The 23,861-nt window shown below is 36.7% G+C and overlaps 5 protein-coding genes across 7 annotated transcripts; 1 reads left to right on the plus strand and 4 right to left on the minus strand.

The window, feature by feature from the left end:
* Positions 1-7: 7 nt before the first annotated feature.
* LOC108863360 (uncharacterized) lies at positions 8-2,164 on the minus strand. Of its 2 annotated transcripts, XM_018637755.2 has the most exons (4): positions 940-1,230; positions 820-865; positions 487-735; positions 8-257 (listed from the first exon to the last, which is right to left on the minus strand). In XM_018637755.2, the coding sequence occupies exons 1-4, from the start codon at positions 1,039-1,041 to the stop codon at positions 145-147; spliced, it is 510 nt and encodes a 169-aa protein (XP_018493257.1). In that variant the 5' UTR covers positions 1,042-1,230; the 3' UTR covers positions 8-144. The 2 variants fall into 2 exon arrangements, 1 of the variants encoding a protein (XP_018493257.1); XR_008934424.1 differs by lacking the exon at positions 8-257 and having other exon boundaries at positions 940-2,164.
* Positions 2,165-5,326: 3,162 nt separating this feature from the next.
* LOC108862659 (uncharacterized) lies at positions 5,327-7,058 on the plus strand. The gene is made up of 3 exons (XM_018636865.2): positions 5,327-5,991; positions 6,058-6,245; positions 6,324-7,058. The coding sequence occupies exons 1-3, from the start codon at positions 5,439-5,441 to the stop codon at positions 6,846-6,848; spliced, it is 1,266 nt and encodes a 421-aa protein (XP_018492367.1). The 5' UTR covers positions 5,327-5,438; the 3' UTR covers positions 6,849-7,058.
* Positions 7,048-10,170, minus strand: LOC108862658 (DEAD-box ATP-dependent RNA helicase 27). Of its 2 annotated transcripts, XM_018636864.2 has the most exons (12): positions 9,549-10,166; positions 9,278-9,463; positions 9,006-9,191; positions 8,821-8,904; positions 8,701-8,742; positions 8,550-8,618; positions 8,158-8,460; positions 8,040-8,078; positions 7,862-7,966; positions 7,707-7,775; positions 7,490-7,615; positions 7,048-7,412 (listed from the first exon to the last, which is right to left on the minus strand). In XM_018636864.2, exons 1-12 carry the CDS (start codon positions 9,945-9,947, stop codon positions 7,227-7,229), a joined length of 1,794 nt encoding a protein of 597 aa, XP_018492366.2. In that variant the 5' UTR covers positions 9,948-10,166; the 3' UTR covers positions 7,048-7,226. The 2 variants fall into 2 exon arrangements, with proteins under 2 accessions (XP_018492366.2, XP_056842343.1); XM_056986363.1 differs by having other exon boundaries at positions 8,701-8,904; positions 9,549-10,170.
* A 1,715-nt stretch (positions 10,171-11,885) lies between these two features.
* Positions 11,886-14,855, minus strand: LOC108856349 (ACT domain-containing protein ACR1). The gene is made up of 7 exons (XM_018630126.2): positions 14,635-14,855; positions 13,898-14,019; positions 13,759-13,804; positions 13,518-13,632; positions 13,364-13,431; positions 12,815-13,290; positions 11,886-12,726 (listed from the first exon to the last, which is right to left on the minus strand). Exons 2-7 carry the CDS (start codon positions 13,969-13,971, stop codon positions 12,069-12,071), a joined length of 1,437 nt encoding a protein of 478 aa, XP_018485628.2. The 5' UTR covers positions 13,972-14,019; positions 14,635-14,855; the 3' UTR covers positions 11,886-12,068.
* Positions 14,856-22,193: 7,338 nt separating this feature from the next.
* Positions 22,194-22,778, minus strand: LOC108861755 (phytosulfokines 5-like). Its single transcript, XM_018635704.1, has 2 exons — positions 22,579-22,778; positions 22,194-22,451 (listed from the first exon to the last, which is right to left on the minus strand). The coding sequence occupies exons 1-2, from the start codon at positions 22,693-22,695 to the stop codon at positions 22,335-22,337; spliced, it is 234 nt and encodes a 77-aa protein (XP_018491206.1). The 5' UTR covers positions 22,696-22,778; the 3' UTR covers positions 22,194-22,334.
* Between the last annotated feature and the right edge of the window lie 1,083 nt (positions 22,779-23,861).

A 23,861-nucleotide genomic window follows, 5' to 3' on the forward strand; every position in this document is an offset into this window, starting at 1 on the left:
TTAGAAGAGTTTGCTATGTAATACTGAAGTAACCCTTTTTTAAGGGTAGAAACGTAATTTGAAGAAGAGTTAGTTATTTAGTAAAGTACCCTTGTGTTATTGGTGAAATTACATAAAGTATCCGTTTAGTTTTTTTCACTCTGATTAGGAAATTTTAGAGGTATGAGTTGGGTTAGAACTCTCTTTCGCCAGTTTCTTTGCCTCTCTTCTCTTCTTGACCTTTTTCGTCTTATCATTGCCGTCAAAGCTCACTTTTTCTGCAAAAAAACACAGAGTCAAATACGCAATGTAGTTATTACACGAAAGAGACTTTGGCTTTTGAATGATTGTACAAAAAGTTCAACAAATGCCACAACTTGAGCTATCTAGATTCTGGATAAAGTCAAAACTTTCCTACACCCTTGGTGTCAGTCTCAATTTCGTATAGAAGATATTTATGATATCTTAGTTTAGATATGTACGAAAGTCAAAAAAAACAAGCCGTACCTTTTTCCTCTTGGGCATTTAGTCGAGCAGGTTGTACGCAACTTGCCTCTTCTTTGTCTTCACGCCTATCAATCATTTCTGTCGGAAGCAGAGGTCCGATCACTTTCCTCCGTCGAGCTGCTTCCTCTTTGAGCATCTTCTTTCGTATCCTTTTCCTCTGCGCTCGACTAGGTTTTGTTTCTGAATCGTCTCCGTTTTTATTAACGTCGTTGTCGTTGTGGTTTGATGAATTAATGTTCACGTAATCCTCTGAATAAAATCGACTGTGAGTGTTTATTAACTCCCGATGTATCAAACGTTAGATCATGTTAAGATTTACATAATAGGTCGTACCTGGGTTTATGAGTGTTACATCGAACGGTTCGTCATCAAACGCAACCTGAAACTCCTCACACATTTTAACAATGGCATAATAAACAGTTAAAACCAATTAGAGATGGAAGGAGAAAATACCGGAGACGGAGAAGAGGAAGGAGACGGGGGAGATGAAGGAGGATACAGTGTTTGAATAATAGCTTCGTGTAACTTCCGTCGCTTTTCTTCTCGCCGTCGCATCTTCCAATATTGCTTTCACTCACTCGGCGGCGAAATCTCCGTCCCCCGATCCCCCTAATGTGCAACTTTTCAAAAATTTTATTTTTCACCCCTATACTTTTGTATTATTTGTTTTCCCCACCGAGAGTTAGTATTTTAGAGTAAACACACCCCGAGATAGAGTTTGCTTATTTTATTTGGTACGTTGACGTTGGTGTCGTGTGAAGGAGGAGAGAAAATGGTAAGAGTGAAAGACTTCCTAACAACTAGGGAAAAAGAAACAACATTTTTTGTTTGACCTTCGTTTCATGATTCTCATCTGTCTCCCAGATAATACTTTACCTATACTGTTAGTTGAAACCTAACTTAAAATATCGTAAATGTAACTAAATTTTAGCCGAAGAATATGAAATTAAACATAAAAGTTGAAGAGGTTTTATCGATTCTACAAATTGAAATTTCTATACAATAAAGAAATCTATATGCACGCAATATCAAATCCCAACAAGAAATACGAAACCAGTGATTTATCATTTTTTCCTTTTATCGTTGACAAATAGTAAAAACACCACACAGTTTTCGTTTTTTGAATCGATCAGACACAGACAGCAAACCCTCTTCTTCAAACTCATCACAAGCCTTCTCTTCATCGATCTTTCCCATCACCATACAGCTATAGTTTCTCCGTAGATCCAACGATCGTCTCGTCCCAGCCCTGTTTTCTCCGACTCCACCGCCGCGTGAGTAGTCCGAGACAAACCGGCAGCGCTCACGTGTCCCCGTCGTCGTTGACGTATCAAGTGTGAAGCTACGAGGGAGAGTGGTGCTCGGTGCTTCGCAGATTCGAAAGTTACCCGCCGGCAAACCGAATCCGCCGGAGCCACCACCACCACCGGTGATGAAACCGACGGAGCATGATGTCATGCTACGTATGTAGGCGTCACGTGCCATGATCAAGAACCGAACCGGAGATTTCACCAGTCTTGATATGGTTCTCTCTTTCTTCATCTCTTTAGCTTTCATGATCTTAAAAGTGAAATGAAAAATCGGAGACTGAAATGAAAGCAGATTATGTAAGAGAGAGAGGCGATGTCGTCCATGGTAGGAGATCGCTATAAATGTACCTTTCATTACGGAAATAAATATTATAAAAGGGTATTATAAATGTATCTAGTTGGATGTTACAGTTTATTGATACTTATCTTATTAGAAAAACTATATATCGATATGATTTTTACTTTGTTTAAGACCTTGCTTACGTCAAAATGAGGTTGAAGATGCAATTCCAGCAATCCAGCCAAGTTTCTGATATTTTTAAAATACATAATCGTAGAGTGTTGAAGCTAATAAAAAAGTATTATAGATATAAAGAACGACAAAAGAATCATTGCAGATATTTATCCATTCAAGCTTAATCGTGGTGGCGAGATTAATGGTTAGATAGCAATTGCCAAGTAGTCGTCCTTATGTCATTTAAACACGTTATCATATAAATAAATCTCGAAATAATAGTTTATAAGATGGATTGAGATATGACACCAAGTTTCATATCTCCTTGTAAACTAATGAAATCATGAAAACTACAATGAGTGAAATCTTTATTTGAAGAAAAAGCGTATTGAAATACAAGATTGGGTAGAGTCAACTTGAATTTAGCATTGTAATACAAATTTCAATATCAAAACCAATTTGTCAAATCAATATTACGTTCGACTTTAAAGTTAGTCTATACAAAGAGAAAGTCCTGCACGGATTCATTATGCAGGCAACTTGAGATGTCAGCAATAAATGCTATGCTAACATATCAAGACTTTATATGCTTTTCCGATTATAACCGGCCCCCATCGATAATATAGTTCATAGAAGTCAAAAGCTGAACTGATGCAATGAGGCATACAAACCAGCTAGAGATTCGTTGATGGTTGATATCTTGTCATGTTGAATGATGGTTCCATCCAAACCAAACTCGACTGTGCAAACTTATTGGAAGGCCAGTGGAGGAGAAAGGGTTTAGAAATTAGATTGATGAGAGTAGTTAAAGATAGGAGACAACAGAACGGAGTTTCCCCTGCTTAGACATTGCTCAAATCGATCTCTGTTCATGAACAAGTCAAAAGCTTGATGGTTAGTGTTGAAGCGGTGCCTCAGTTGGTTGATGTGCTGCCATGGGTTAAGTCCACAGTGTTTGGAATCAGCTCTCCTTCGTGTTGGATTCCTCGTGTTTGGTAGACGAATGCTTTGAAAGATTCGATAATTAACACTGTTCCTAATACCTTTAGGTTACTGATGAGAATATCAGGATATTATGAGAAGTGGACTGCCTAAGCAATTTCGATTCTTGGGTCAGTCTTCAAATTAGCTTATGAGGAATGTTTATCTTTAGCAGTTGAAGTTGGTTTGACTGCTAAACTTTTGCTTGTAATCCAAAGTAATGGTCCGATGAATTATTGAAGCTGTGTAGTTTTACATTATTCAGACGCAATGTTTATTTCTAAATGTAAATTGACACGAACAGTCCAATTATAGAGAGACTATTTATTCGACAATCTATTTGAGACGCAATGTCGAATAAATGCATACAATGAAGAACGTAAATAGATTTTGAAATCTGAAGATGGTTCTCAGACTTGTGATTTTCTTTAACATCGTTTGTCTGAATTCTTTCACTTGTGTTGCAAAGCTAAGTTATTAGAAAGGGATGATTTCACAAGTAAGCAAAGGAACTAAGGAAAAACAAAACAATAAAAACCAAGTAAGAAGAATATTTAAGTGATTACATTACATTTTTTTATTATACAAAGATTACGAAATTGATAAAGAAAAATTAAGTGATTATAAATATCAAAACAAATGAAACATAACATTCTTAGTGATCAATATCAATGATAGAATGCTAAAACAAATTACACCTAATATTTCAATATAAAATAGTTTTAAGTTTAAAAAACGAAAACAAAAAAGCAAAAAAAAAATTCAAGTAATAAACAATTAAAACGTTGATTTTTAGATAACGTTGAAATACAAGAGGAGTAACTGTTCATTACCAAATTGATAAAAAAAATCAAGTGATTGATTATAAACGTTATTTACACAATCATTTTCAATAAAGTAATATAAAATATTTTTAATCCTTTTAAAAATTCTAATAAAAAAAGCAAAAGAACACAAAGAAAATTAAAGTAAAAATTAAAATAGAAAACTACTTATTGCGAAATTGATAAAAAAAAATTAAGTGATCACAATTCACAAGTGTCAAACCAAATAAAATACAACATCTCTAACAATCAATGACAAGATGTCATGTTCTATTTATTTTCCAAAATCATACATAAATTTTCATTATCAATATAGTAACATAGAATCTCCCTCTAAAAATACTTGATTTTTCTAAAAAAAAGTAATAATGTTTACAAAGGGTTGACCAGAAAAAACGTCTTAAATTAGATTTTAAAAAGCGAAGTCCCTTAGCTATTATGGTAATACAAGTACAAGTCAGCTTAAACCTATTTTCCAAATTCGATCATCACCAAGATTCACATCACTAGCTAACATGCCAAACCTGTTCCTAGCTAACATGTCCCCCTTGCTATTTCAAAAATACAACACAAACCAACTAAAACCTATCTTCCAAATTCGATCATCATCATCAAGATTGGCATCAGTAGCTAACATGAAAAAGACATAAACTTGGGGAAGAAGTAAGCACTAACCTTGAATAAAATTAACGGAGAGTGAAGCCACGTACTCTTCAACAAAATCCTTAATCCTTTAGAGGCCTCCTCACGGATTAGTGTTAATCTTTTCCCTTAGTACTTTGCCAATCAAAAGAGCCGAATCCGGCCTTGTACCCATAGTCTCCAAATTTGATACCAGTAAACTGTGCAAGCTTTTGAATTTTACCGTGAATCCTGCAACACATTCAAAAGATACAAACCAGCCTTTCAGGAGATATGAATTAAAAGACAGTAAAGGTTTATTTTTGTTTCGGTGATGCTACTTACTGGACAGCCAACTCCCTGGTTGGAGTTAGAATTAGAATTCTAGTTGCAAAGACTCGCTTGGGACAGAACAGCAACCTCTCAAGTGTAGGTAAAGCGAATGCAGCAGTCTATATATAGCAGGAGAAAAACTAATCAGAAATGAATGGAACACCTAAACAGAAAAACTATTAATGCTCACCTATTTAGGCTTTTACCTAGGCCCATTAGTATTAACCGTCAGTAGTAATTATGTTTAGTTTAATTACGTAAACGGTGTCGTTTTCAGTTTAGTTTAGTTATGTTTACGAAGTTGTATATTTTGATATATTTTTGGTAATCTATTATGTTAAAGATATTAACGAAGGTTGCTTTGCTTTGGAGCTGTTGTAAAAAAGATCACGATCGCAACTTGTGTGAGAGATATTGAGAGATTCAGATATGGCTTGGTTAGCTAGATCCATCGCGAACTCACTCAAGCTCGACGAGGACGACGACGATGTTGAGAAGCCACGGCCTAGCGGTGAGTCATCCGTTCAGAATCAATCGGTGTCGGAGTCACAGTCTCCTCGAGGAGTTAAGGAAGACATCTCGGAGCTAACCAAGACCTTGAGAAGCCAATTCTGGGGCGTAGCTTCGTTCCTCTCGCAACCGTCTCCATCTCCGGATCTCCAGGGGGAGAGGAATCTTCAGAGTCCATCAGATCACGCGGAGGAGGAGGAGGAGGAGGAGGAGGAGGAGGATCTGATCGCCGGGATTAGGAACGATTTCGCGGAGATCGGAGGGAGGTTCAGGACTGGGATTTCGAAGCTCTCTGAGAACTTAGCGTCGAATTTCTTACAGTTGGGCTCAGAAGGAGTGGATCCGAAGGGTTACGGTGACGCAATCGGAGTGAACGAGGAGGTAGTTGCGTTTGTGAGGGATCTCGCGATGAATCCTGATACTTGGTTGGATCTTCCTTTACCTGATGGTGATGATGATGATACCTTTGATGGTAAGTATTAGAGCTTCAAGATCTTTGAGGTTGTTTGAATTTGATGCTTTAATGTTTTTTTCTCAGAGTTTGAAATGAGTGATGATCAGCACGAGCATGCTGTGGTTGTTGAAAGGCTTGTACCGAGCCTTGCTTCTTTGAGGATTGAGCTTTGCCCTGAGTACATGAGTGAGAATTGCTTCTGGATGATTTACTTTGTGCTTTTGCATCCTAAACTCAGCCAACACGATGCCTTGCTTCTCTCCACTCCTCAGGTAATTAGTAGCATCTCAGGTTTCACGGGATGTAATTATGTAAAGTTTAGCTGATGTGATTCTTGTGTTCATAAAAAGGTACTCGAAGCAAGAGCAATGTTATCTCACGAGTTACAGAAATCAAACAGAGCACCTGTGGAAGCAGCAGAGAGTTCTGAAGCTAACGCTGCAGTGGTTGAACCTCTTACCGTGCCTTACAATCCTTCGCAGGAGTCGTTGGTAGGTAAAACCGTGAATCCACAGGAGATTGAGACAGACAAGCACCCAATTGAGAGCAAGGAGGAGATACAAGTCGTTGACAAATCTGTCATTGAAGAAAGAAACTCATCAACTGATTCTTCTTCTTCATCTAGATTTGTCAATGTGCAAGCTGAGGACGTAGAAGAAGAAGAAGAAGACGCAGATGATTGGTTGAACGATGAAGAGAGTTCAGATGCTGTGAGCGGCATGGAAGGAGGAGTAACTACTAAGCATCCTCTTGGTGAAGACGAAGAAGATGTATCATTCAGTGATCTAGAAGATGATGACGACGAGGAAAGAGACGTACCCGTGAGTTCCAAGAGATCTACTAACTCTAGTTCACCAGACTGGGTACAGATATAAGACAGCAACGCAGGTCAGGTAAAAAGAGAACAAAAGAATCAAACCATTGTCTTGATGTCGAGGAAATGTAATACAAATGACCACCTTAGTGTTCTTTTGGTTATATAAACATAAAATCTCTCAAGTCTATCAAAAATCTGTTCGATGAAAACTCATACGAGGGCTTTGTTAGAATCCAATGTTTGTATATAAGGCAGAATTGGTTTATCATTGAGATTGCAAATTAATAAGAAATTGATCTCTAGATCCTGGATTCAAAGTATTGTAACTGAATGCACATGTTTCAATGCAAAAAAAGAAGAGAAAAAAAGAGTGACAAATGACTCCCAAAGTGTATCAGGGACAAAACTGGTCTCTCTTGTCTTGTCACGTTACTACTTAGTACCTCTCGAACTTAGTTCTACCACCACGAGCTCTACCACCACCACGAGCTCTACCACCACCACGAGCTCTGTTAAACTTATTATTAACAGGTTCTCTCTTGCTCCTGTACCCGTCTCCTCCACGATGTATCTTCAGCAATACTGTGGGTGGTGATGAGAAACCGAACGAAGCCGCAACATCCTGCAGAGAAAGAAAAAAAGTAATGATTTTCGCTTTACTCAGATCTGCAACGTCTACTAGATAGTAGCAGTGGTTACCTTGAGAACGAGCCCGCGAGCATCAAAGACATCTTTCATAGAGTGAGAATCGTATCCTGCTATGTAAGTCTTGTATGCTTCTTTTGCTGACACGCTCAATGCACTGTTTTTAGATATCGTCTTTTCCTGCAATTAAGAAAAAAACATTAGTTAAAAAAACCTCTATACTCTTAATTGTAGAGTGAACAAAATTTTCAGAGATAGCCAAATGTTTTACCAGAAAAGCCTGCACATTGAGCAACTTCTCTTCCTCGAATTCATGTTCTATGACAGGAATCTTAGCAGCCTGCAGTAATTCACATTCTTTCACTCAGTTAGTTATACTCTGTGCAACAAGGTCATCAAGTTTTCCCATGTGACTGAAACAATTACCTTGAGATACTGAATAAACTGCAACTCCTGTGGAGTTAGGACAAGCAGAGCATTCCCTTTTGCACCCTCTCCACGAGCTGTTCTACCTACTCTATGAATGTATTCCTAAATATTTTAAAGTAAAAGAGATACATCAGAGTGATTTTCTTATCCCTATATGAGTAACAAATTAACATACCGTAGGATCATCTGGAGGATCATACTGCACAATCCAATCCTAAAACAAGCAGACAATATTCCAAATCAAAAGACCAAAACCAACTAATAAGATTATGTTGAGTGATAAGAAAACATACCACATGTGGAAAGTCGAGACCGCGGGCACCTACATTAGTACACAATAACAGACCAGTTTCCATCTTAACGAACTGGAAAAACGTTGAAGTCCTTTTGCTCTGCTCCATCACTCCGTGAATGGCGAGACAATCTATTTTGATGTACCGAAAGAGATCCGCGTGGAACTTTGTCGATTTGCAAGTGGAGAAAAACACCATGATCTTCTTCATCCCATGAAACCTCTTCAAGAAGGTGATCAAGAAGAGTAACCGCTTCGCACTCGGCACAATGCAGTAACCTTGCTCCAAGCCTTCATTTGTAACCTACATTTTTCAATTTTCCATTAAAAAATGAAAAAAAAAGAGACCAGTCTCGAGATAAAAGAAGAAGAAAAAGTGATAATCTGCTTTACCTCTTTTCTTCCTTCATCCACATCGATATAAACAGGTGATGTAAGTGACACACGAGCAAGATCCTCAACCTGTTTGTTTTTTTTTTAATGTAACCAATCTTAATAAGCCTTTACTAATAAGGAACTATACAGATAGGTAAACAAAACAAACCTTAGAAGTCTGTGTGGCGGAAAACAGTGACGTCTGCCTTGTCTGTAGCAAATAAAAATTTAGACATTGTGTCCTTATTGAATCATTGGTTAATTCACAGTATGCAAGCAATAAAAATACCTTTGGTAGAAGCTTAATGATCTTCTTCATGTCTTCTTCAAAGTTCTGTTCCAGTATCCTATCAGCCTCATCCATCACAAGAAACTGAAACAAATTCAACACATAATAAGAACTGCATTAACTCAAAACCAAATACACTTATACACAAAAATTGAAAATCAGAGTTTTTTTTTTGTGTGTGTTACCTTCAAGTTCTTGAATACGAATCCATCAGTATTCTCAAGGTGGTCGAGAAGTCTTCCAGGGGTAGCTACCAACAGATTAACACCTTTGACAAGAATCTCAGTTTCTTTCTTTCTGTTCTCACCACCAATAACCTTTCCCACAGTCTGAGAATGAAACTTAAGAAGCTCTTTCGCCACTAAATATGACTGAAACATTAAAAAAAGTTTTATTTTGAGTATCACTCTTGACAGAAAAGAAAAGTTCAGTATCGAAAAAAAAAAAAATTAAGGACCTGAATGGCGAGCTCTCTAGTTGGACAAATGACAATAACACCAGTGCCATTGCGAGGAGTAAACCGAACATGGTATAGAAGCTCTACAGCGGGTATAAGAAAAGCTATGGTTTTTCCAGAACCGGTTCTGGCAGCTCCAAGTACATCTTTTCCCATCATCAGCGGCGGAATTGCTCTAGCTTGAATCTGCAACAAAAGGGGTAGTTTGTATATTAATAAAAGGTTGAATCTTTTAGAGCTATTATACAAAGACATCATCATCATAAATTACCTGAGTCAAGCGTGCAAAACCCATCTCTTTGATAGATTTATAAGTGTTATCAGATAACCCCAATGACTCAAACGTTTCGTTAGTCATTATACCGTTTCCACTACTTTCCTCCTCCACTTTGTCTCCTTCTTCTTCTTCTTCTTCTTCTTCTTCGATCTTCGCTTTCTTTTTCTTCTGCTTCTTCTTCTTCGGTTTTTCTTCACTAATTGCTTCGGTCTCTTCATCCTCCATGGCAACCTCCTGCTTTAGTTTCTTCTTCTTTTTCTTCTCTGCTTTTTGCTCTTCGGCCTCCACTGCTAGCTGCTTTAGTATCTTCGCTTTGTCTCTGGATCTTTTCTTCTTCTCCGTCTTCATCTCTTTCTTTTCGGATGATTGCTGCTCCGAATCCAAATCCGCCATGGTTTTGCTTATTCGCCGCGCCGCCTTCAAAATTCACTACTCTTGTCTCTTGACTTTGAAATCCAAATTAACGCCGAGATGAAAGAAAGGGTTTCTCTTCCTAGGATTTAAGGCAAAGGAGAAAGACTTTTTGGTTTTTAACTTCTTCGAAATCGAAATACAATGCGACGACGGATATATAAGATTATTAGGGTTAATCTAGGTTTCTGTAAAGCGGAATTTAAAAAAACCGGACCGGAACAGATTTGGCTTAACTGTAATAATGTGTAGCGGAATTTATAAATCCGGACCGGAACAGATTTGGCTTAACTGTAATAAACATGTGTTAAATCCGATTTCGTTTTTTTTTTTCTTTTTTTTTTGGTATTTAAGTTTATAAAAAATAGTTATCATATTAAATTCGCATTTACTTTACTTTAGTTCAATTTATATACTGTTGGTTTTCGATTTATTTATTTTTATACAAAAATTATAAATTTATTTATTTTGAAAAATATTTTATGAATTTTACTTTAGCGTCTTTTATATAACATGAAGATATTTCGAATTTTAAATAGTCTATTTTTTCTTTTTTCTTTTATTATTTAAAACAGCTAATAAACATATTAAATTAATAATTATATTTTTTATAAAATAAAAAAAATTAGTAATCCATAATATTATAAATAACTAAGTATTAGCACATATATTTGTTAATAAAATAAAATTTATGTTTTATTTAATTTTATTAATATAAAACATGATTTTTAACTTAAAATTAATTATTAAATTATTAATATCAACAGTTTAAATGTAAATTTCACATCAATAAAATAAATTATGTATATATTATTAATTATTTTATATAACTTACATATAATTATACTATTGTATTTTAATTGATCGTTTATTTGATTTATTAAATTTAGTAGGTTTATATATCAAGATATATCTATATACCTTGATTTTTAAGTATGACATTTATTCGATATATTCGGTATGATCAAATTTAAATTTCTTTATTTCGATTTAATTTTATTTAATTGGTTTGTTTTTACCTTTACGAACATTTTTAGCTAAACTTTAAAAAGATCTCTAAACCGACGAACCAAAAACTATTGGGCCGAGTTTGATGTAAAACATCAGATTTTATGTTTCTTATTAAAAGTTTTTTCTCTTGATCGAATCTATTAAATTTTTAACTTAATATACAATCTGATTGACCATGAATTTTTCAAAAAATTCAGTTTATGCAATTAAAATAGGTTTAAACCATTTTAAATTAGCTAAATTACTTTAATTCAATTGAAATCAATATAAATTAGTCTAAGTACATTAAAAGGGTGCCAGTTGGAATTAGATTCATATATAATTTGTTAATTTGAAAATTTAATTTGTAAAGTTTAGAAAGTGTTGGGAAATTGTCTGATGTATTCTGAAAATCTATAAAAATAAATTATCATAATGATTTTAAGTAACTAGAGGATATACTCTGTAAAATTTTCAAGAATACAAGGACTACTTTCAATAATAATTTTTTTTAATAGATTTATAAAATTATTAAAATCTAAACTTTTGAAATAACAAATGATTTTATAAAGAATTATAAAATCATCAAAGCAATAACATTAAACTCTAATAAAAATGTGAGAATCTATAAACTAATAACATTATATTCTAGAAAACTAATAATCATTATAAATATATCTTCCACTAACATCCTTAAATTAAACAATAGTAAAATTTACAAAAATGTCTAATATTTTATTTGTATATGTAATTTTGTAACTCATTTGAAACCGAAAACTAAAATATCTTATATAAATATAAGTATAAAAATAGAAAATAATAAAGTATAATTTGTTAACATTTAAACTCCGAGACCAATTTTGAAACCAAATTTAGTTTGCTTCCTTTCTCTTCACAGTCTTCTATTGAGCGAAAATTTAAAGAACAATGAAAATGTAATTTGGTTGAGCCAATTGTCACAGTTTCATTATGTGATATGTCAAAACTAAATTCAATCCTTTAATTACATTTGATTCTGCAAACAAGCATTTCTAGTTCAGCTATATATACAATGATAATCGCGAGAACAACCGTCAAAAAAGAAAGAGAGATGACGTCTACTAACTAGACCCTTCACAAGGATCTGATCGACGTCGACAGTCTCTCCAACTTCGACCATAGCATTCTCCCAATCGAGCACTTAGCTCTGTTTTCCTCCTCCACATCACTCGACGAACCTAACCTCGTAGACACCATCCCAACTGTCTTAACCGCCGAGACAACCACCCCACCCAATTCTCTTACAACCGCTTCAACCGCATTCGCATCCTTCTCACCACCGTTCACCCCAGCGACATAAAACGAACCAACCGCATTCTCACCTTGAGTACTCATCTCTGCTCTCGTTATAGACAAACCGCTCTCTCTCACAGTTCTCGTCACATCCGACAACAACCCCATCTTGTTCTTTGTCCGAACGTCAATCTTGAACCCGCGTGAAGCGCGTCTCGACAACGCAGCTACCAAACAATGCCTTAGTCTCTCCCTCTGTCCTTCCGTTTCTAACGTGCACCCGTTCTTCTTCCTTATGAAATATTCCTGCTCCGCCGTCGAGCCTCTAGCCCCGGCGACGGCGTGAAACACAACGAATTGTAACTCTTTTAACGCACATACCGTGTCGAACAATAGTTTTGGTCTGTCTCTACACTTTACATTCACCATTGAATAGCCATTGCATGCTTCGATCGCTACGTGTATCCTCTCGCATCTTCCCCTCCACAACGCATCACATCTGTTGCATTTAATATGGCATGTAACTAAACCAAATATTTATATGGTAACGATATACTTTTTATTACCAGACAATAACGTAAACACACCTGTCTCCACTGCAGCAGTCGCAGCCAAAGCAATTCTCGTAGTCTCCCTCAGCGTACATGAGCTCGTGAAGCCGTCGCTCGGTGTGGGCCCATCCGACCGGAGCTCCTTTAGCCTCGACCACACTCACGACGACACGAGACTCATCGCCCACTCTTTGATGGGCCTCCATGACTATGTCCAGATGATCCTTCACTTGGGCCTTTCTTATTGGGTCGATTATGGGCCCACCGTTAAACCCGTCTTCTAGATAAATCACCATCGCCGCTCGCTCGTGGTGGGTCCACGCAACAGCTGCAGTCACATGACATCCAATGTCGGAAAGTACGGCTGAGATCTCGGACAGTAGACCCGGTCTGTCAATTCCGGTTATCTCAAACGCCGTGTGCTCTGTTGACACGTGTCGCTGCTGCACTTCACGTTTTAGATTACTCTGCATCTCTTTTGTGATACCTCCCTTTCTACTATAACATATTGCCTGAATAAAGAAAAAAATATAGCTACTAAAAACAATTACGATTATAAAAAAATGTTATTAGTTATTATTTAACCTGCTGAATGTAGAGAATCAGGCTACGGTCTGTGAGCTTGTTCCCGAGTTGGTCCGTCACGTGAAACACTAACAAAGAGAGATATTTCAGATGTTATTTTCATATAGTTGGTCCACCATGATGACATGTGATGATGAAGATGCTGATGACTTACCATCCATGAACCAGTCGCCATCAGATGAGATGTAAGATTTGGAAATAACGAGATCGAGATCAGCTAAAACCTGGACCATGTCCAGTAATATCCCGTACTTATTCGCGCTATCTACCTGATTATATATTTACCAACACACGTGAACAATTAAGATTTTAGGAGTAACTAGTTAATTAATCATTCACTGTTAGCTTAAAGGGATTAATAATTAAGCAAAAATCATCCAGAGCTTTTAGAATACCTTAACAAGTGTACAATCAGGGTCTGAGTCGTTGTCTACACAAACACTAATTAACGCAAGCAACCAGCATTAACACAATAGGATTATCATCATAATGATTGATTGGTTTAAAATTGATGAGAATCTACAAAGCACGAACCTGGGAGGGTTGATTCTTTCGACGAGTGATTCTATCTCGGAATCAATCCGAGGCTGATAAGCTATCTCCATCATCTTGTTATTCACCGCGAATATTGTTTGGTTGGCTCTCGAAATTCAGACCTATGTATAAATAACACATAAACCTGTTCTGAGTGGAGGAATGCGAAGAGCGAGCTGTGTATTTACTCCTTATATATTTTTTATATGTAACCGCAATTGTATATATATCACGAAGTAAACGATATGTAATGTATAACTAATGAACAAATAAAAGGTTAATGATTGTTTTAAAGTTAAGATAAATAAGAAAGCAGCCAGTATCTTCGGGTTCGGATTTCATAAGTATTTATCTCCTTTTTCACTTTAAGATTAATTATTAAAAGTCATTAAGAGGCTAATTATTCTAAAATAAATTAAGCTTACGGAGTTTTGTTTGATTAGCGATAAAATTTAGCTTTAGAAGAAGACTTGTTCGTATAATTTAAGAAATACAAACAAAAATTAACTCGCATTGGAAAAATAAATACCTGAACATAGAAGTCTAACCCAAAGTTGTCTTCATTAGTTTAAGCAAAAAAAATGTACAGAGACTAAATCCTTGTGCAGATAAATACGAGAGAAACTGAATACGAATTGTCTTGAAAACCCCAGAGAGAAAAATTTTCGTTCTTGTTTTCTTTTTCTCAAGAATCTCAAGACAAAAAGAGAAAGGAAAATGAAGGGAGAAAGATATACCTTTGTGCTGAGGTTCTGATTCAACAGAGACTAATGGAGGAAGAAGAAGAATCCTAAAAATGGAGAGATTCTATGGAGGAAAATAGTGAATAATTCTTCTTTAGCTATAAAAGAGGAGGGATACTTGTGTTGTTGGTGGACGAGAAAGAGAGAAGCGAAAATCCAAGTTTCATTATCGTATCTATTTATCACATGTCTTGTTACTCTTGTATGTGTATACACATACATCCTACATTTTATACTACCATCTTGGGATATTTGGAAAATAAAATTTAATTTCCTAACAAAATTTATTTGACCTCGTACGGCTAACCGCGTTTTATGTTATCAGACTTTAACAGAAAGTAATTATGAATGAATGAAAATTAAAACAAATTCACTGAAAGTACAAATATTTCTTTTCAATGCTATTTATGGGGTCAACCTTCCTTTAAATGTTCTTATTTCGATTGTTTTGAAGTTTTAAACGAAAAAGGATAAATTCGGAAGACGCCTGTCGATTCTCATTAGGATCTTGGATTTGCTCGACGCTGATTACGGAGCACCACATTCACCTAAAATTCATACAAAACTTGCAAATAAAAAATAAAACAAAGATACGAGAAGGAGAATCAAACGTATAAATCTGCAAGATGATCTATGTGTTTTATCCAGCCAACACCAGATATGCCACGTATAAAAATTATAAAGCCACATGGCATTATAGGTGGACGTTGAGAGTCGTGATGGCTCGACTCTTCAGAATCGCAAGAAACAAGCTGTCCACGTGTTTGGCTTCCATTTCAGGCCAGTTTCGTAAATCTCGTCTACAGCACTTTCTAGTTTCTACACTCGTTAGTCACATTACTATGGAAATTTGAACAGAGCATATAGTATACATGTATGAATGTTTTGATGTGGTTTTGGTTTACATACAAAACGTGGTCCAATCATACAATATAAGCCATTCCATGTGTACATCAAAGTTTATACAGTTTATTTTATTTTTTGTAAACAAAATTATTCTTTTTTTCTGGTCAAGTGTCAGTTGGTTATTTGGTTATACCATTTGAAAGCACGTTTTATAAAATTAATTTTGATGTTAGTTAGTTAGTTATATAACAGTATTACTATTCTTTTCTAGATTAACATTCATTATTGTGTTCTCTTTTTGTCACTATTTTGTTCTCTACTTAATTATAATCCAACAACAAACTGAATTACTGTGAAATAAAAGGAAAACATGGTTACCAGTCCTTTGGATCCTAATACAACAACGTTTAAATCATTTGTATGATTAAAGTAATGAGGTACAATAAAACTGTTTGGTTTGAAATGTTCAATTATTGATGAATCTGTGTAAGCAATATGAGAAAGAAAAATTTCATGTTATCCCTAGGGTGGAAATTATGCAAAATAAGGAATGTTCTCATCTTCAGAACAGAGAAATTACACTATACAATATCATTCTTATTGATAAAATGTTTTGAAAAAGCATTTAGCTAGCTTCTTAGGTACATTATTTATGATTTATAGGCCGGAATAGCTATCAATGCAAAATGTACTCGCAGAAAGCTCAGTGTATTGCTGTTTGATAGATGCGTGGTGAATATATTCTTTTCAGAGAGCAAGCGTGGGTTGACTGATATTTATATAATGAAGTGCCTCCAACTGCTTAGACAAATTCTCTCTATTCATCCGACTTCAATTCTGAAGCGGAAGCTATAGTTCTTTTAATGGTTTGTGCAACTGGTCAAAAGTTGTTGGTTATGCAAATAAAACATTTGCTAGAGACTGTATAGTGTTGTTTGATGTCCTGCATAACAAAGAATAAGGAAAGAATAACTCCAGTACACATGTATATCTATGTTAGATACATCTTAGAAATAACATCTATTTCTATTTTCTAGACATAATTTCATGTACATTCCTAAGTGGTTTATGCAAAGTGTTGTATGATGTGAATGTAACATATCGTTTACTTCGTTTCTTTAATTATACAATATATCTGGATGAGAATGTCTACTTTTAAATTACTTTCCAAGTAACAAACCTGTACCTTCATAACAACAAAAAGGTTTTGACTTCTACTACGAGGAAGAAGAAGTAAGAAAAAAAAGAATGAAGGCTTTTATAGGGTTTTATCATTCTCCTTCAAACAACAAAACGTAATACGCAAGGCACTTACATCATTATTACACTTTCTGGCTTTTATATCGCATCATACAATGAAACAATGCTTCCTTATAGAAAAGCTCTTTAGTTTATGGTCTGTGATTTACAAAACACTCTGCTCCTTTAAAGGCTTTTAATTAATCTGAGCTCTTTTCAGTGGCTTCCTTAGCAGCAGCTTCTCCTTCGAGCTTCTCCTTCCAGTACTGATCAAGTGGTGGCCCGAATATGGCTTTACCCGAAACAACACCAATTCTGCAGAACAATCCATTCGAAAACCTATTCAGATCACTACAGACTAATAATAGTGAAAGCTTACAATGTTCAGATCCGTTCTTACAAAACCTAAGGGCTTTCAAGGAACTATGATACGCAATCTAACTTATCACTCAAGTGATAAACCTTTAGTAATCATCTACCGGATCTTATCAAGCAAGAGTCAGATTTAGCTGAGGAGACCAGTGAAAATTAAACGAGAACTTACACAACAGCTCCAACCACCATCGGAAGAGACAAGAACCTGTTCCTCCGAAACATCCTTTCAGATCGAAACCAAATCGCCGCCGCTCGCGCAACTATCCGGTCGCCGTCTTAAAATCTAAAGGGTTTCGTTCATGTTCAGTTTATCACGTTGTTTACTTCTAAATGGGCTTGACCCGATACTTTAAAGAAATTAATTTTTCGGCCCATTGAAAAGCCTTTTTGTATGATTTAATTTAATATCTCTGTTGTCAACGCCTTGCCTTACACACGAGGACAAGAGAAGACAAAGACAAAGGGACCATAAATAAATATGTCACCGACCCTTGTTTCTTCTCCATATCTTTTTCTTTTTCGATTTTAAAACCTCGTGATCTGATTTTGACCCCTTTCCATAACTCTTAGTGGCAGTATTTTTCTAATTTTGTTTCTTCCATACTTGAAAGGGAATCCAATGAAGATGGTTTTTGGTTTAATATCGATAAAAGAATAAGCTTTGTTAAGGACCAGCCTTTTGTTTCCTCCTCAAAACCTATTTCCACTTCAAGATGCTCTTCATTCCGAGGGGCATCAAAATCTTTAAATATGTATAGTAAACTATTTTTTTGGAATGTCCGAGGCCTAAATGACCCGAACAAACATCAGCCTTTTTGTGATTGGCTTAAGAGCCACCAGCCTATTTTCGGTTCTCTTTTGGAAACCCATATCAAAGATCCTAATCTAAGCTACTTAATGGGTAAACTTTGCAATGGGTGGAAGTATACCTCTAACCATGCGTGCGATGATGATGGTAGAATTGTCCTGATATGGAAGCCCTCTGTCTTAGTCCAGGTTCTGCACCAAACCCGCCAGTCACTAACCTGTGAAGTCAGGATCCCAGGCTCACCAATGTTTATATATACTGCCATATATGCTGCAAATACAAGGAGTGAGCGCACTGACCTGTGGGTGGATCTTCTGAACTTATACCAGTCGCTTGATCTCTACTCAGCTCCTTGGATGGTAGGAGGGGACTTTAATCAAATTTTGCATCCTGCTGAGCACTCTGTTCCAGCAGTGAATTCTCTGACTCCAAAAATGATTGAGCTTCGTGACTGTCTGATTCAACTAGAACTCTATGATCTGAGATACCAAGGCCCTACCTTTACTTGGAGCAATCACCAACCAGATGACCCTATAGCCAAAAAACTAGACCGCCTTCTTATCACCAGCCCGATCCTTCACCTTTTTCCCCACTGCTCATCTAACTTCTTGCCACCTATTTTCTCAGACCATTGCCCATGCCTTGTTGATCTAGCTTTTAAAATTCCCTCTTCAGGAACTAAGCCTTTCAGATTTTATAATTACCTCACAAAACACCCTGACTTTCACCAAGTGGTCTTGCAAGCGTGGACTGAAGCCGGAAGCCTAGTGACTAATCTTTCCGACCTGTGCTGGAAGCAAAAACAGATTAAAAGGGAGTTAAAATGCTTAAACAAAGAAAATTTTTCACAAATTCAAAAGAGAGTGAGTGAAGCTAACTGTTTGTTACAAGCTGTGCAGGTACAATCCCTCAACTCGCCTTCCACAATGCTGTTTGAACAGGAGAAAGAACTGCTTCAGAGGTGGCAATTCCTAAGGAGCATAGAAGAAAGCTATTACAAACAAAGATCAAGAATCAATTGGTTGAAGGAGGGAGATCAGAATACTGCTTACTTCTTTAGAGTGGTCCAAATTAGAATGAATTTTAACGCCATCAGATCATTCCATCTCCCATCGGGCGAAGTGATACTAGATCCTCTGCAAATGTCATCCCATGCCATTCGCCACTTTCAGTCTATTCTTGGCCCTCTACTGCTACCTCCATCACCACTTCATTCTCCTCCAACATGGTTCCAGTCCCTTAACCTCTACGTGATATCGTTCCAGGAAGCCCAAACTATGCTCCTCCCACCTTCAGGTGAAGAGATATCTAGAGTATTACTGAGACTTAACCCAAACAAGGCTCCAGGCCCCGATGGGTTAACGTCGGGATTTTATAAAGCGGCATGGGACATTGTAGGCTCTGAGGTTGTTGCATCGATCATACAGTTCTTCACTTCATCATATCTGCCGACTGCAGCTAATGCGACAATCCTAACACTGGTGCCAAAGAGGCCTGGTGCTTCTCTTATCACTGAGTTCCGACCTATCTCATGCCTAAACACTGTCTACAAAACTATCTCTAGGCTCCTGGTTAAGAGACTGAAACCAATCCTATCTTCGCTCATTGTCCCTAACCAAACTGCTTTTGTGAAAGGGAGGTTGCTAGTTGAGAACACGGTCTTGGCTTCTGAGCTGATAAATGGATACCACAAAAGATCAGGTTCCCCAAGAATTACTATCAAGGTTGATATAGCAAAAGCGTTTGATACTCTATCCTGGGATTTCTTATTCAACTGTCTAGAAGGGGTGGGCTTACCTGAGAAGGTCATTGGATGGCTGAGAGCATGTGTCTGTACTACGAGTTTTTCACTGGGCTATAATGGAGCCGTACACGGTTTCTTCAAGGGTAGAAGGGGACTGCGCCAAGGGGATCCCTTATCCCCTTATCTGTTTGTTATTGCTCTCAACAACCTATCACTCATGCTTAACCAGGCTGCAAGAGAACTGAAGTTCAAATATCATATGCGCTGTGACTCTGCCAAGATGACTCATCTTTGCTTCGCCGATGATCTTCTGATCTTCTTGGACGGCTCCCTCCAGTCTCTCCAAGCTGTACTTCAGGTACTCAAGGAATCTGAGCTTCGCTCGGGTCTCGCTGTGAGTGTCCAGAAGTCTTCGTTCTTCTCTTCGGGCCTAACTGATGCAGAACGCGACCTTATCCAATTCACTACTGGAATGCCGCAAGGTTCACTACCGGTTCGGTATCTGGGCGTTCCTCTCTGCACAAAAAAGCTTACATTACTGAACTGTGAAGTTTTAATCCAGCAAGTGAAAGGAAAATTCAACTCTTGGAGTGTAAGAGCCTTATCTTTTGCTGGACGCCTGCAGCTCATTAAGAGGGTCATTGCTGGAATAACCAACTTCTGGTGTTCATCTTTCGTATTACCAAAAGCTTGCATCAAACGGATTAACTCGCTCTGCGGTGTGTTCCTGTGGAAAGGAAACATCGATGATCGTCACACAGCAAGGGTTAGTTGGGAGATAGTAACAAAACCGAAGACTGAAGGAGGACTTGGAGTTCGAAATCTTGACCTTTGGAACAAGGCGTGCATACTAAAGCTGATCTGGCTGCTCTTCTTTGAAGCTGGATCCATATGGGTTGCGTGGTTTACAGAAACGGTGCTTGACGGAGATCTCAACTCATTCTGGACAGTGAAACCGAGCACAAGGAACTCATGGTTAGTAAATAAATTACTCAAACTGAGAAGTGAGATTTTTGGTTGGATCAAACTTAGAGTAAGGAATGGAGAAACTTGCCGTTTCTGGAATGATAACTGGTCAGAATTGGGCTCCTTGAGAACTTTCCTAGCCACTGACTCGAACTCATCTCTGGGTATCCGAGAGAACGCAACCCTGGCTTCTCTTTACAGGAACAACCACTGGATCCTGCCACACCCAAGATCGGAGAAACAGTTACAGCTTCATGTGCTCCTTACAACAATAGAACTCACAGCAGAAGATGACTATTATGAATGGGAACTGGAGGGTAACACTTACACAACTTATTCCACTGGTCAAGTGTATGGAATTCTATCTGGTCAGGGCGTTGCGGTTCCTTGGTCTCATATTATCTTGATTGCAGGAGGTATTCCTAAGCACTCTTTTCTGTCTTGGCTCTTTCTCTTGAACCGCTGTCCTACTCGGGACAGATTGTTGAATTGGGGGCTTCAAACTTCACCAACTTGCTTGCTCTGTAACTCATCACCAGAGTCTCGGGACCATTTCTATTTTCTCTGCCCCTATTCGTGGAGCTTGTGGTTGCCTCTTGCTCGTCGTTGCGGCCTAATTCCTCAACAACCATGGAATGATATCACAACTCAACTCCAATCATACAACAGCCGAAACTGGAGAGGAAGATTAATCTTACTTACCTGGCAGAGTTGTATCTTTTGGACTTGACAGGAAAGGAATGGTCGTCTACACCGGAACACATTCAGATCTCCTGACGCGTTGATCCGGCTGATAGATCGTCAAATAAGAGACAGAATACTGAGCTATCGTGAAAGGAGCCCTCGCCTCTCATCAAAAATGATGCAACAGTGGATTGCATGACTCTTCAGAACCTCCGTCGAGAAGCTTCGTTACCATCGACGTTCAACTCCCCCGACTTTTAACTTCTTTTCTCTAAGAGCAATTAGTATCTTTGATTTGGGTAATTAAACTACTTTGGGCTTTAACTAGGCTGGCTGGGCAAAAAAACACTAGCCGAAAGGTTTGTATAATTTTATTTTTTTCTGCATTTTAAATATGAAATTAAGTTAAAAAAAAATCAACTTTTTCCAATAAACATTCACTAACATATGACCAGTTCGTGAAGAATTTTGTTACAAAAATTGTAACAGGGAAGGAGAAAAAATCTGCTAAAAACATGTGTATGTTATTGACCTATCTAGTTATTGATAAGTTTGTGGTTATACTTTTAACATCCACACAATGATCTGAAAGTATGAATGTCTACACATACATAGATGGAGATGTGTCATTAGTTGATAGGTGTATGCTTTTATTATCTTTAATGCATTTGCGAGAGATATGAAAATAAAAACTGGTGATATATGAAAGTAGGGAATTTATTTCCACAAGAAAGTCAGCTACTTTCATTTAAGACAAGAAAATGAAAGTAATGAAGGGATGAGATTAATTAGATTGTGTGGTTGCAGTAAGACTCAATAAATATCAAAACTTATTATGTATGAAGATGAAAACATATTCACATAATACTACTTGGTAATTAACTCTCACAATAATAATCAAAACGCAAGTATATTCATATTAAGTGGCAGCGATGATTACAAATGTGATGAAGTTTGACTAATAATAAAGAAATTACAATGACACAATATCATTACCGGAATTACTCAAAAGATTATAAAGTAACTAATCATTTAAGGATTGTGGTTTTGGGTATAGATGTAATCAGTGTGAGCAACTAAAGTTCTGCGTATCAAGACACACTCTTCTTCTCCAACACCTTCACAGTTTACCTCTTCTTGTTCTAGTTTCTGCGCATAACAAAAATATATAAACACGTGAGTATATTGTATCTCGACCATAGTTATTAAGAACTTTGTGTACAATATAAATGATTTGTAGTGTACAACAAGAACAGTGAGGGTGTTGTTGAGAGACCTCAACGGAGATTTCTTCCGCATCAACGGAGGTTGAAATGGGCCGGGCTGATGCGTATGTTAGCGTGGAGCAGAGGAGGAGGGAAGCGATGAAGAAGAAAGTTGTGAACTTCGCCATTTCTTTATCTGACAAAGTACTACACAATCTTGTTATTATTGAGTATATATGATTTAAAGTGAGGAGGAAGATATATGAGACTTGAGTTTTATAATTGAAGCGTATTTATAGAGAAACCTGCGATGAGATACTAGTTCAGCAGAAACGTGAGCCATGTAATTTGTGTGCGGCATGAAACCATTACCATACCAAACACGCAAATTCATATTTATTATATGCTTAAGTTGAGTCATATATAATGTTGACAGTAATAAACAAAAATAAATTTAACGATTGTTTTGGGTTGGTTAATCAGGCAGATTCTAGTGAAATTGATCAACGTGGAGTCAGCTATATCTTTTTTTTTTTTTTGTTCACTGAGTCAGCTATATCATATCTTAAATATTTTACTGAGGAAAGTTGGTGGCGGATGTATGATGTATCTGTATACTGAGAGTTTCACCTTATAATTTGCATGTGAAGTTAACTGCACTACTGCAGTGTCACTAATGAGTGATGTAGTTACTTAGTTTTAATTTTTTTTGTATCCATTTTCTGGTTGAAATTAATGAATAACTGGTTACTTCCAATCAATTGTGTTTGGTTATTTGTATATATTCTTTAGTCTTTAGTCTTTACCATCTTTTGTTTTATTTAAGTAATTATTATTTTTAATTGAATGTTAAATTATTCAAAACAAAAAAAAAACTGTTTTTACAACTACGTGCAGCCATTTTGAAAAAGAAAGCTGAAAAGAGTGCTGAAATTTAAACAGATTTTGGAAATCAAAAGAGAGACCAGCCTGCTCTCCTCCTTCATCCTTAGATTTAATTACATATAGTTGTGTGAGACATTCGCTTATATGTTTTATTTATTTGAATCAGTGAATCACTATATAGATTCTAATGCGAACAAGATGAATGGAGATAGTACTGTGCTATGTTTGACGTTTTCATCCATGTTTTTATTGTCGGTCATCCATGTTTTATATGTACATTTTGCTGCAGATTTGATGTAACATTAATTTCATCCGATACAGTTGCATGTATTATAAAATCATGCTCACTTTTTAAAGTGGTTAATAAAATAATTAAGAAGGATCAATAGTAATGAAAACAACACTTGGCGCACGACATATTCTGCAAAACAAATAAAAAACTCTGGTCAATAATAGAGGGAAAAGGGGC

The sequence above is a fragment of the Raphanus sativus genome, chromosome 5 (assembly GCF_000801105.2).
Source record: "Raphanus sativus cultivar WK10039 chromosome 5, ASM80110v3, whole genome shotgun sequence".
NCBI classification, from domain to species: Eukaryota; Viridiplantae; Streptophyta; class Magnoliopsida; order Brassicales; family Brassicaceae; genus Raphanus; species Raphanus sativus.